This window comes from Triticum aestivum, chromosome 6D (genome assembly GCF_018294505.1).
Source record: "Triticum aestivum cultivar Chinese Spring chromosome 6D, IWGSC CS RefSeq v2.1, whole genome shotgun sequence".
NCBI classification, from domain to species: Eukaryota; Viridiplantae; Streptophyta; class Magnoliopsida; order Poales; family Poaceae; genus Triticum; species Triticum aestivum.
In genome coordinates, this window is record NC_057811.1 from 484,169,164 (window position 1) to 484,182,255 (window position 13,092).

The 13,092-nt window shown below is 43.6% G+C and overlaps 1 protein-coding gene, 4 non-coding genes and 1 pseudogene across 5 annotated transcripts; 5 read left to right on the top strand and 1 right to left on the bottom strand.

Annotated features, from left to right (window-relative positions):
- Nucleotides 1-9,196: 9,196 nt before the first annotated feature.
- On the bottom strand, nt 9,197-9,279 carry TRNAL-CAA (transfer RNA leucine (anticodon CAA)). The gene has a single exon. It is a non-coding gene; the product is annotated as a tRNA-Leu (tRNA).
- A 167-nt stretch (nt 9,280-9,446) lies between these two features.
- LOC123146227 (rRNA 2'-O-methyltransferase fibrillarin 1) lies at nt 9,447-12,796 on the top strand. The gene is made up of 6 exons (XM_044565836.1): nt 9,447-9,862; nt 10,300-10,395; nt 10,512-10,589; nt 10,673-10,849; nt 12,288-12,356; nt 12,460-12,796. Exons 1-6 carry the CDS (start codon nt 9,521-9,523, stop codon nt 12,625-12,627), a joined length of 930 nt encoding a protein of 309 aa, XP_044421771.1. The 5' UTR covers nt 9,447-9,520; the 3' UTR covers nt 12,628-12,796.
- On the top strand, nt 10,981-11,055 carry LOC123146625 (small nucleolar RNA snoR60). The gene has a single exon (XR_006472837.1). It is a non-coding gene; the product is annotated as a small nucleolar RNA snoR60 (small nucleolar RNA).
- On the top strand, nt 11,254-11,328 carry LOC123146624 (small nucleolar RNA snoR60). The gene has a single exon (XR_006472836.1). It is a non-coding gene; the product is annotated as a small nucleolar RNA snoR60 (small nucleolar RNA).
- LOC123146504 (uncharacterized) lies at nt 11,734-11,829 on the top strand (annotated as a pseudogene).
- Nucleotides 11,901-12,046, top strand: LOC123146705 (small nucleolar RNA snoR136). The gene has a single exon (XR_006472899.1). It is a non-coding gene; the product is annotated as a small nucleolar RNA snoR136 (small nucleolar RNA).
- Nucleotides 12,797-13,092: the final 296 nt, after the last annotated feature.

Genomic DNA, 13,092 nt, shown 5'->3' on the forward strand with positions numbered 1-13,092 from the left:
CGACACACTCAACTGAAATTTTTGAGAACTTCACTGGAATTTTGGGTAATCCTGATGAAGTTTTTTGTCAACTAACCCTAGATTAAATTCAGAAACTGTGTACTAGAGCTTAGTTTCGACGCCGGGAGGCGGGGAACACCATGGATCTTCGCGCTTGTTGGCATTTTGGTGTCCTCGTGTCATTCATATATGAAAAATTTGAACTCATGTTTGACATGGAAAAAATCAAGCTTTTAAGATAGCACGCATACATTCAACACTATTATTAATCTATATTTTTTTAAATTCGAAGTTTCAGGCATAACATGCAAAGCAAAGTGGAGACCATCAAACATTGAACAAAGTGATCTAAAATGCTCAAACATCAAACCCATTAAGCTACGCGGAAGGAGCGAGCAACGAGCGTGTCCACGTGGCTGAGGAGGGCACTGTTTTGTCGGTCGATAATTTTTGGTGGGCGCAGTAAAGAAGGCCTCACACATGCAGCCTTTTCCTCAGAGCTATTTGACAATGGGCCCAATGAAGACTTCTTCCCCCCGAGGATAACACCAACCAAGTTGGTTGTTGTTACTACATGCTGCGAGCATTTGGGAAAATGACAGAAACATAAAATGGGTTTCTAGCTGCATAAGCACAATTATACAGAAAGCAGTCTCCTTTTTTCGTATCTGGGGAAAGGGTTGGTTCTCCAAATTCTCTTTAAAGAATGTTAAAGCAGTACTGTAATTTTCTGGTGAAATGGAAAGTGGTTGCTACCATATTGTTTGTAGTGATTACATCATAATCCTCATCTTCAAAGCAAGGCTATCCACTAGGGCTTCCAATGCTAGGCTAACCTCGGTAAAGAACCCAAGGGATTTGCGAATTCTTGAATCGATAGACTTTCGTACAACGGCAAACAAACAGACGCGATAGAGGGTTTTACGCTACTTCACAGTCAGCAGCAAGAGTGGATGGTATAACTCTAGCCAGCAGGCGGGAGGGAACGAAGCTCTTTCCTGATCTTGAGCTAGAATCCCTGATGTTGGTTGATTTAGTTGTGGTGTAGCTTAGGATCTTAAAGGTATGCAGCTGGGTTGATCCCTATCGATGGAATGGAGCTTATCAACTCATGAATAGCATGGATCGCCTTCTACTATACCGGGCTAAGCTGCAACAATGGAAGCATACCATGGATAATCCGGAGATACATCCTACCTATGCCGAGAGCACAAAGATCAAGCTAAGTAAACAAGTCTAGTTAAAGCCCACTGGAGTAAGGAAAATACAATAGGTTGCTTTTTTCCCACCATACCTAGCAATGATTGGTATCCCTTGATATGTTAACACAAACTAACCAGTTGTCCCTTCCCCCAGAGGGGTTTCCTATATGGATTCGTTCCCCTGAGCATCTTCCATGAATTGACGTATATGAGCGTAGTTATCAGGTACGCCGGGAGCTGGATTCTATCCCCGGGGATAGTGATTGATGGCATAGAGTTTTGATAGAAAACTCGTATCAAAATCATACCAAAAGAAAGTCTCGATTCGAGGAACGGAATACAGGTCCATGATAGAACACAGACCGGTAAGAGAAAGGAAAGTAAGCATAGTCTTCATTGAACCGGAACTGGAAGATTGACTTGGGGAAACAGGAAATCCTTAATGCCGTGGGAAATCCATTGAGTATCCAAGGAAAAGGCAAGCTCAAGGTATTCTCCCCAATCTTTCCCTTTCAGTCAGACAACACTGGTCAATAGGATCGGGTGGGCTGGGCACATAGCCGGAGATAAGAAATGGCAACAAGGCTCAACAGAGCAGAGAGACAAGAATACCTATATAGAGACATGAGAAAGAATAAGCCAAGGACAAAATGAGAATTCCGCATCCGGTGAAAGCTGAAGTCACATAGGGAAGGGAGTTTCTGCAGATGGAGAAAAGGGAGATATCACACTGTGTGTGATAGGTTATTAGCTGGAGGATTGGGATTGGTATATGGCATTCAGATAGTCCTTCTGAACTGAAATCATGGAAAGACTAGGCTCACCAGGCAGGGAAAGCTAGATATAGCCTAAAAAACCTCCACTTACAGATTCACATACTGGTTGGTATGTTCATCAAGTTCTCGATTCCTACTTACGGTGCCCACTAACTCCCTTTAATGGTACGCCAAGATATCGCTCATAACGACTGCAAAGGCATATTTATTAGCCAGCTGTGGGATACTGCCCTAAAGCTGCTGTTCCGGTGATTAGATCAAAATAGAGTTCTTTCTACAAGAGCATCTCAAGTTGGTCAGGCGTCCCCAGGAGTGTTTCGATATCAGCAAGCACATTCTAACTATCTATAAATGGCATTTCGAGGTGAGAGAGAGTTCCAGCACATTACACAAAAGAGTGGGTAGACACATGCGTTGAGGCATTCCCTACAACAGGTGGATAAAGCCGTTTCTAGGCCATAGAAAAACATAGCATGTGACATTTATTTACATAGGACCAAGCATAATCGTTTTAGATAAGAATCAATCAGCAGGTGAAAGGCAAGCACTTCCTTCCCTGAATCCTACTCTTTCCCTAAAAAAGTACTAACTAAAGCCAAATCGAATGAAATATGCCTCTCTACGCGAATAAGCAGAAGTGAGCCCAATAGAACAGATCAGGAAAGAGTTTACTAAGCTATCGCGCGCAGTAAAGAGAATACCATATATAGTTCCTGGCTAGCTCCCATCTTCGATGCATGGATCTGACTAACCGGAGATCGGACTCGTGTGCTTGAATCAAAAGAAAATACCGGTATTCTGTTCCAAATTAGGCTTGTAATTAGAGTTACCAATGGTAAGGATTGGCGTGGGTTTAGAGTGGGTAGCCCGCTCGCTATCTATGTCTTTCATTCCCATGGATTGGAAAACATCTTACTCGCCATGGGGCGAAACTTCTCATCGTCAGCCTAAGTGATTGTTTCTGTAAGCTAGAGAGAAGTACCCTTGATTGGGTGCTTCGAACGCCCTTCAGGAAGTGAAAGTGAAGGTTGATCAATAGCTTGAATCAGGACGATGCCGCTTAGAAAAGTATTGTATAAGATAACTAGCTTGACAACAGGAATTCTCTAACTTACTTGTAGATAACGAACTTGCTGAAGGAGGTTAAGATAGTTTCCCGTTAATGGGGAGAGAGAAAAAGAGTCCTCGCTTTCATAATCAGTAATCAGAGTCCAGGCTTCCTACACCCATATTTTACGACAACCTATGAACCGACTAACTCAATAGCTGGCCTTAGAGAAACTGTCCTAACTTATCCAAGTAGTCCTAATAAATGGCCATGATGAAATACTCTTCCTTTCCCTGCGGCACTCGCTTGAAGGACTCGAAAGCTGACTAATGCTGATAGGAAAACAGAGCTTCCTTCAAACGCTGATCGATACCATCCACCAGAAGAAAACGTGACCGCAACTACTTCCCGAATCAGCACTGTCTGGAGGCTTTGCATCTGTATTTGGAGCTGGGCATGCATCCATTGATTCTAGCACTTGGAGCTTTGAACGCTGGAAAGAGAAATACAATCTCCGCCCTACAAGTGGATCGATAGGTTCATACATCTTGTAGTCGGTGCAGTTCTGGGAAGGAATGGACTAGTATGAGTTCTGGTTTAGTCAGTAGTTCACTTCTCCCTTCTTGTCCGCAAACAAAGCAAACTAGAAACCTGCTTTTGCAGAAGACAGTGCTCAATGAGAGGAGGTGGGCAAGTATTAGTTAAGGAATATCAGGAAGGAGGTCGAAGAAAGGGGAAAGAGCTTCATCGTCGATTAGAAATTGAAAGTAGGGGAAACTATGATTCTATCGAATGTGCGTATCCATTGGGGCTAGTGAAAGATTACAGTAGGGGAACCCGTTTCACTACTGACTTCGTGTATGAGTGACAAAAAGTCAGGGCAGAATAGCCCCTTCAAAGTAGGGGCTTCACAACCCACTTCTCTTCCTTAATTTAGTGAATGGTGGGTGCGCAAAGTCTTGAGTTTTGGACCTGTTACGGACAAAAGGAGAAGACAACCATTGTACCGATCCACTACTTGAATCTACGAGGACTAGTTTAGTCGGATCTATTGTTTTACCACTCACTAACAGGACTTTCCTGCTTAGGATTGATAAGATGAGAAGATCGTTTTCTTTCTCTGGCTCTGTATAATAGAAATAGTGTACTAAGGTAAGTTCCATTAAGTTAGGGCTGGTTAGTGAAGTTAAGTAAGAGGGAGTTCTAGTTAAGTATGCCCATAGCTCTTGCTTCTAATTGGTTAGTGCAGGATACTACTCTCCCCGTCCAGTTCTGGAGAAGAGAAAGGTTGCGTTCCTTCTTTTCTTTCAGATAGTGGGATGCGTTGATCTGCTGAATCAAGAAGATCAAGTCCTCCCGGGCAAGGCGAACCTAGTGGTTTCTAGTTCAGTGCAGCCTTTTCCTCAGAGCTATTTGACAATGGGCCGAATGAAGACTTCTTCCCCCCCGAGGATAAGTCGATACTAGTTTCTGGTCTGCTTTGGAGAGTAGAAGTCGATATTTGTTTCTGGTCTGCTACTGAGACGCATACATTAAGATTGCACGCATACATTCAACACTATTATTAATCTATATTTTTTAAATTCGAAGTTTCAGGCATAACATGCAAAGCAAAGTGGAGACCATCAAACATTGAACAAAGTGATCTAAAATGCTCAAACATCAAACCCATTAAGCTACGCGGAAGGAGCGAGCAACGAGCGTGTCCACGTGTACATTAGGGGCTGAGGAGGGCACTGTTTTGTCGGTCGATAATTTTTGGTGGGCGCAGTAAAGAAGGCCTCACACACGCGGCCCAGCCCTGCACTGCACGCCCTCTCCCCCACACGCAACCTCTCCTCTTCTCGTCTCTCCTCTCCCTCGCCGCCGCTGCCACTGCTTCCCCTTCACCCCCTCTCTCCCTGATCACCTTGCCAACGAATTCGAGGCCTTATGAAAATCATCCTACAATGGACCGTAGGGACTGAGAACGAAGAAGACATAAAAATAAGGTTAGGGGGGATAAAAAGAAAACCTCCTCCCATTCAAAGTCGTCTTCGAGTACCTTTTTGATTCTTTACCGAGTATGGATGGATCAACTATAGGTTCGAGTTTAGCCAAGATACGTACACGGCTAAGTGTATGAAAATCCAAGAGAGAATCATAAAATCTAAAAGCTAGGAAGGAGAAGACCGGGTGATTGAATATGACTTGCTAACATATCCTACTCTTCCTTAAGCGCTAGTTCTATTCACGATGGTTCAGTTTCGAGAGCAGCTAAAGTAGTTACCTAATAAGATAGATGAATATTCCACGATCGTCTACGATTATAAAAATCCGGAATACTACAGCAGAGGACAAAACTAGGGACTTCGAAAATGAGGATAGTTTGCCAGGTAGGGATACCGTTGTTCGAATTGAAAAAAGATACCTTTCCCCAGAGAGATAGGATTCGAAAACAAACCATTCATGAAACTCATGCAGGAGCATGCGGTGGTCACATTAATGGACATGCGCTAGCTAAGAGAACTTCTTAAGTTAGGGTACTTACTATTGGCTGGCTTACTATGGGTACTCCCTAATTCAGTTTTTTTTGTGGTTTTCTTTCCATCTCACAACTTCCATTTCACCCTGCCTCGTCTCCCCTCCGTCGGTGCGATGCTAGCCACACCGCGGCCACTCGTAAAACGACGACGATGAGGAGGCTCTGCCCTTGGCGTAGACCCGCGCTCCCGAGCAGTGGCAACATCGGATCTCTCTGTCTCGTGGGGCCAAGCCTCCCGTCCGCGCTGCGGTGCCGTCGGTCTATTTTCTCACGCCTTTTCCTCCCTCCTGAAGCAATCTCGATCCTCATCCATCTTCCCTGCCCTCGATTTCGCCTCTCCCATGCACAACATCGGCGTCGAGTGTTTCCAGCGCCGCCGCTGCGAATCCTGCACCTGTGGATGCTAAGAGTGGCCATCCATTGGGGGAACACCATTGTGTGGTCGTGGATCTGTTAGGAGGTAGCTGATAGGGTTCGGTGACCGGACGAGGGCAAGGGCGCCGATCGTCCTCCTCCTGCTCCCAATCGCCTACGCGACCACCATCGACCAAATCTTCTCGACCTCAATCTTTATCGCCGTCCTCGCGCCTCGGCCTGCAGCGCGTGGCGCCGGAGAGACGGACCAGGAGGCCGAGCAGTCCATGGCGCCGCCGCCTTCGTCCTCATCCCTCGTAAGTGGCAACGGAGAGAGACAATCCGTCTGGAGCTCGAGTATAGGTGACCGCATCTCTTTCCTTTCTCTTCTTTGTACGTCTCTTTTTCTGTAGCAATGTGCAATGATTTCTCAGGATAAAAAGAATTCTGTTACGTATCTCACTCAAGAGCAATAAATACACTAATTTTAAAAATGTTCATGATTTCATATATATTCACGAGTTATAAAAAAATGTTCATGATTTTTAAAAATTATTCACAATTTAAAGAAAATAAGAGTGATAGTGTATCTCGGTGCTGCAGCAAAATGTGGTCATGGCCATTGAAGATTTTTTTTCTCCCATTACAACGCACAACCCGTTTGGTACTAATAATAAAGGGGATATTGCTTCTAACAATACGTCACGAAATTTTTCTCAAAAGTTACAAAATATTATACACCAATACCATCTATTAGTGATAATAAACGTTTCACACAGAGTTTCCCGCGCTTAGGCCGGCCCATCCAAAAATATATTTAATTTTTTTAGTAAATCATAAAAGGTTTATTTATTCAAAGATGTTCGTGATTTTATAAAAAAAGTGCTTGCTTATTCAAAAAAAGTTTAAAATTTTGAAAACGAATGTTCGAGAAATCAAAAAATATTCATGATTTTTACTTTTTTATATATTTAGAAATGTTAATAAAATTGAACTAATTTTGCCAATTCAGAAAATTTTCATTAATGGGAAAATATCATAAAAACTCAAAAACTGTTCGTGACTTACAAAATAGTTTATCCATTCATAAAATATTCGATTATTGAAAAAAATGATAATGCATTTCAAAGAATGTTCGCTAAATCAGAAAAATGTTTGTGAATTTCAAAACTTGTTCCGGCAATTTTCAGGAAAATGTTCGTCCATTCTAAAAATGTTCGTCCATTCTAAAAATGTTCGCCGATTCAAGAAAATTGTTAAAAAATGTTCACGATCTTTAAAGAAACTGGTAGACGGTAGACGGTTCCCTTTCCCCTGGATCAATGAAGAAGGGAGAAGTAAGTTGATTCCTTTGAAGAACCGAAAGCGAAGCGCTATGCCGGGGCGAGGGGACGGGAAAAGAAACTGCTCCGAAGAAAGATATTGGGGTTCCCTATGTTTCTCCACGCTCAACAAGATGCGCCAACCTCGGGCTCGCCCAAAAGACGTACGTGGAACCAATGATACCAAAAAAAGAATCAAATATGAGGAGAACTGGGTGCATTGGTAAACGGCGGATGCTTTACTCCTAACCCCATGGCGGTTCCGAGACAGAGCTTAACGTGAGTCTCAGTTAAGAACAGCGATGATCTACGTTTCACACGGCGCACGATTCCATGGATAGTTTCATTAGAGATCGTGATGGAGGACATAGCTTACAATCATCGGCTTTGACCATGCCACTAGGCATTTGATTAGGACATTGCACAATGATCCGAACACTTTGTCGCATCTCTTCGATACTGATAAAGTAACGATCATAGCTATCTCCTCTGATACATCGTAAGGTGCTGCTCTTCGCGAATCCCAGCATACCCAAGGTTGGGATGGGTAGGCCCACCACTTCACTTTTGCACTTTCACTTAGGCCCGGGCCAAGTCAGTGGGGGGACCCTGTCGGGCTCCTCCCCCCCCCCCCCAAAAAAAAACAAACTGTACGTTGGAGTTTCCCTTCATACGGCTCGAATCGTTCTCAGATGCCCCGAGAGGAATCTTTCCTTATGATCTGGTGGTTCACACGCGCGCAAACGAGCACCAGCCACAACAGGAAGGAACTATGACCAATAGAGTCAGACACAGAGCGTCATACTTCTTTATCTTGTGATGGTTGAGGAGTTTCTTTCTCAGAGGGTGTGGGATGCTTGTGGAGTCCGTGCCATCTGTACCACCATAGGTCTTGGGCAGATCCCGCTCCTAAACACAAGGGAGGGATAGGGGAAAAGGGGCCCTAAAAATCATATAGATAGGGGTGTAGAAAGACCACTTTCATTCGACGTTCTGGGGCGCCCGATTCGATCGACGAGTTTGCAAATAGTATAAAATGTTCATGAATTCAGAAAATGTTTTTGATTTTAGAAGATGTTCGAAAATTTTGTAAAAGTGTTCATGAATTTGAAATGTTCACGATTACAGGTATGTTCGCGAGTTAAAAAAAATGTTCATGATTGCACGAAATTGAGAGTGGTAATGTATGTCGATAATGCGGTGAAATGTGATCATGACCACCATAGGTCTTGGGCAGATCCCGCTCCTAAACACAAGGGAGGGATAGGGGAAAAGGGGCCCTAAAAATCATATAGATAGGGGTGTAGAAAGACCACTTTCATTCGACGTTCCGGGGCGCCCGATTCGATCGACGAGTTTGCAAATAGTATAAAATGTTCATGAATTCAGAAAATGTTTTTGATTTTAGAAGATGTTCGAAAAATTTGTAAAAGTGTTCATGAATTTGAAATGTTCACGATTTCAGGTATGTTCGCGAGTTAAAAAAAATGTTCATGATTGCACGAAATTGAGAGTGGTAATGTATGTCGATAATGCGGTGAAATGTGATCATGACCACCATAGGTCTTGGGCAGATCCCGCTCCTAAACACAAGGGAGGGATAGGGGAAAAGGGGCCCTAAAAATCATATAGATAGGGGTGTAGAAAGACCACTTTCATTCGACGTTCCGGGGCGCCCGATTCGATCGACGAGTTTGCAAATAGCATAAACTGTTCATGAATTCAGAAAATGTTCGAAAAATTTGTAAAAGTGTTCATGAATTTGAAATGTTCACGATTTCAGGTATGTTCGCGAGTTAAAAAAAATGTTCATGATTGCACGAAATTGAGAGTGGTAATGTATGTCGATAATGCGGTGAAATGTGATCATGACCATTGAAGATTATGATTTTTTTTCTTCCGTTACTATGTAGGGGCCTTTTGCTAGTAATAAATAAATAGAAAATATATGAAAATAACAAAAATGGAAATGTCAGGAGTGGGGTTCGAACCCACGCCCTCAACGAGGACCTGAACTTGAATCAGGCGCCTTAGACCACTCGGCCATCCTGAATAATTTATTATAAAACGCCACGATTAGTAATATAAATCATTCTTTACCAAGTCCTTAATAAAACCGTGCGATCCAGCCGTCCATCCACCATTCACCCCACCAACGGCCCAGATGAAACCCCAACCCTAATTCCCCCTCTATAAGTCCTCCCCCAACCTCCCTCCCAAACCCTCACTCCCTCCCCAAAACCCTAAACCCTCCCGGCGGCGGCGGCTACCAGCAGCACCACACGACCCACACCATGAGGGCACCCATGAGAGGAGGAGGAGGGCGCGGCGGCGGCAGGGGCTTCGGCGACAGCGGCGGCCGCGGGGGCCGTGGGCGCGGCTTCGGCGGGAGGAGCGACGGCGGCGGCCGCAGTGGCGGCCGGGGGTTCGGCGGCCGGAGCGCCGGCAGGGGCGGCCGCGGCGGCGGCAGGGGTGGGGGAAGGGGAGGTCCAGGCATGAAGGGCGGGGCCAAGGTGGTCGTCGTGCCGCACAAGCACGACGGCGTCTTCATCGCCAAGGCCAAGGAGGACGCGCTCTGCACCAAGAACATGGTCGCCGGCGAGTCCGTCTACGGCGAGAAGAGAGTCTCCGTCCAGGTCCGTGCTCCCTCTCGGTTGCCTCTCATGCTTATGCGCGGTTCCACACAAATTCTTAAGACTTTTTACTGCTGCTGTGCGTACGGCGTCGAGTAGCACATGGTAAACCAGCTTCGATTCAGCCGGTTCATCATCTTAGATTCGGCTATTGTTAGTTCCTAGAGGAGCAAATGATACGCTTATGTCGGTAGTTTTTAGATATATCCACTTATGCTCTGGTCTGCTTCTAGAGCATGTGAATGATGTTTACTCTGTTATGCTTCTAGAGCATGTGAATGATGTTCATTGCTGTTTGAAAGATGCGCTTTTTATGCCTATATGTAAATGATGCAATTGCTGGTTGAGAGATGCACTTATTGGTGCTGTTGTGAAATGATTCATTACTGTTCTACAGATGCATGTAGACTGATGTTCGTTGTTATGTTGGTATTATGCAGAACGAGGACGGATCCAAGGTGGAGTACAGGGTGTGGAACCCCTTCAGGTCCAAGCTGGCTGCTGCTGTGCTCGGTGGTGTGGACAACATCTGGATTGTAAGTCCTTTTCGTGCCTCGGCTTTCGTTCTGGACTGTTTGAATGCCTCGCTTTGTCAAGGATGTAGTTCAGACTAGAACCATTGTAGTAGCTGACTTTGTGGTTGTTGTTTCAGGCTCCTGGAACTCGTGTGCTGTACCTCGGAGCTGCCTCTGGAACAACCGTGTCTCATGTGTCTGACATTGTTGGACCGGTGAGATCTCGTCGCTATTTCCTTTGCGTATTTCAAGTGAATGCTGCTTAATGTAAGTTGTTTTAACGTCCATCACTATGCAGACTGGGTTGGTGTATGCCGTTGAGTTCTCTCACCGGAGTGGTAGGGATCTTGTCAACATGGCCAAGAAGAGGACCAATGTCATCCCCATCATCGAGGATGCTAGGCACCCTGCCAAATACCGGATGCTGGTCGGCATGGTTGATGTTATCTTTTCAGATGTTGCACAGCCTGACCAGGTATGCCTTTTATGAAGAATTTCTAGAGCTCTGCTTCTACAGTCTTGCTTACTATCAACATCAGTTATTGTAGTTTACACTTACTGTTATTGTTTGTCTGTGTGCAACTCTTTCGTGAGTTGTTGGCGGCTTAGCAAAAGATGAGCTTTACTCGGATTCCCCTAAAGGACATCAAATGGATGATGCAAAATCGAGTCTCTGATGCGTTCATGCCTCTAATTTTTTGGTTTGCTGCATTTTCTTATGCATTTTGATTACAGCCATAATAAAATCCATTACCATCACATTTGATGGTATATCAAATGATCCCCATACCAGTGGTTAACAATAACTGGTGTCTAACAATCTACTTTTATTAGTGTGCAAAAAATGTTTACTTGATTTTTTGTGGCCATATTTGGGCTTAGCATATGATGAGCTAACTCGGATTCCCCTTCAGGACATCACAATGTATGATGCAAAATCGAGTTTCTGATGCATTTATGCCCATTGCCATATCTTTTTTTTGCCTGCTTCTACATGTCTATGTCATTGGATTTTGGCCATCGCATATTGTATTTCAGTCACTATTTTTTTGCTAATTTGCCTTATTCAGTTTGGATGGTATGTTACAAGTATAGCCTTGCACCCTTCCAGCTGTGACACACAATTGTTTATGATTAGCTAGTGCTGTATTTATTTTGGTTGGAAGTTCCTTGCGCATCAAGCCTTGTTATTTATTCAAGATTCTTCTTTGATAAGTCATCTTCTCACATTATAAGTCATCATTCATCAAGTTTGTTGAATACAGTAAATAAAAACTTTTTCTACCTAATGTTAAAGCAATCCTGAGTCTCTTGCATACATCGATCTCTTGTTGTACCGTTTTCCTCTTTTGTTATTTTGACAACCGTGATGAGCCAATTTTACAGTTACAGACCTGTAATGACTCCTGCGGAAATGATCGCATGGTCAAAGAACATCTAAGGGACTGAGTTGTCTTTGAAATCTTGATTCGTATCTGTTGTCTTTGCTGTGAATAGCTGCTTTGATCGTGCTATGTGTGTTTTGATCTGCTTCTCTTAACAGTATTCGTGCCCGTGAATTAACTTGCATGGTTCCCGGGGAATAAGGAGATTGGTAGCAGAAAACAATGTTCCTCTCGCTATCCAGTGCGGAATTTCTTGTGTTGCGATTGGACGTCGAGGAACTACATTTTTCTTTCTGAATTTGAATTTGCTGGTTCAGTAACTAGTGGTCTTATAATCTGATATCTTTGCTTCACATACTCACCTTGAAGCTTTGATTTTGAATTTGTTATTGCATTGAGGGAATTTTGGTACTCAAAACTTCAGCTTGCTTTTCAATAAAAAAAATCTCAGGTTGAATATTGCAACATACTTAAGTGTGGGTGACTATAATATTGTGATTAAGCATTTCTGCATCTTGTCTCCCACAGGCTAGAATCTTAGCCCTTAACGCATCATACTTCCTGAAGAATGGTGGCCACTTTGTCATTTCCATCAAGGTACTAGTCAGTTTCATACTTGAGGGTGCAAAGACACACATCACATCCCTGATAAATTTTTGAAGTTGCCATTTAAGCTGACATTCCTCTTTCCTTTGATTAGGCGAACTGTATCGATTCCACCCAGGCGGCCGAGGCCGTGTTTGCCAGTGAAGTGGAGAAGCTCAAGGCCGACCAGTTCAAGCCCTCAGAGCAGGTGACCCTGGAGCCCTTTGAGCGCGACCATGCTTGCGTCGTTGGTGGTTACAGGATGCCCAAGAAGCAAAAGTGAAGTTTCTAGGAAGAAAGGAAGTGGCTGTGTTTCTCCAATCTGTTTTGCTCTGATGTACTAGTAGTGGTAGTAATGTTACCCAATGTAAGGGGTTGAGACAATTCCTGCTGTTTTACAGCAGTTATGTTGAACTTGATTTGAGCAGGAAATGGTTATCATTTACACTGAAGATTTTTAGCAAGCCCGTAGATGGTTTTGTTAACCTTTTTGAAGCTATAAGTGTATCTTCACTTCAAGTATATTTCAAAACAACTTTCTGAAAAGTAGAGCTCAAAATGTGAAATTCACAAAGTAGAGCATCACTCAGTTTGATGGCAATTGTTAGGAGAACTGAAGTTGGGGTGTTATTTGACTGGTTTCTGTTGGATTGCAAGCACACAAAATATACACAAACTAGAATAACAAAATCACAATTAATACTACATAAGTTTACAAAGTAAATAAATCATTTTATTTAGATCTGTT

Excerpts from the sequence above, each read along its gene's own strand:
- LOC123146227 (XM_044565836.1), top strand. The coding sequence starts at position 9,521 with ATGAGGGCACCCATGAGAGGAGGAGGAGGGCGCGGCGGCGGCAGGGGC. Across the intron at positions 9,863-10,299 it reads AGAAGAGAGTCTCCGTCCAG|AACGAGGACGGATCCAAGGT; the intron begins GTCCGTGCTCCC and ends GGTATTATGCAG. Across the intron at positions 10,590-10,672 it reads TGTCTGACATTGTTGGACCG|ACTGGGTTGGTGTATGCCGT; the intron begins GTGAGATCTCGT and ends ATCACTATGCAG.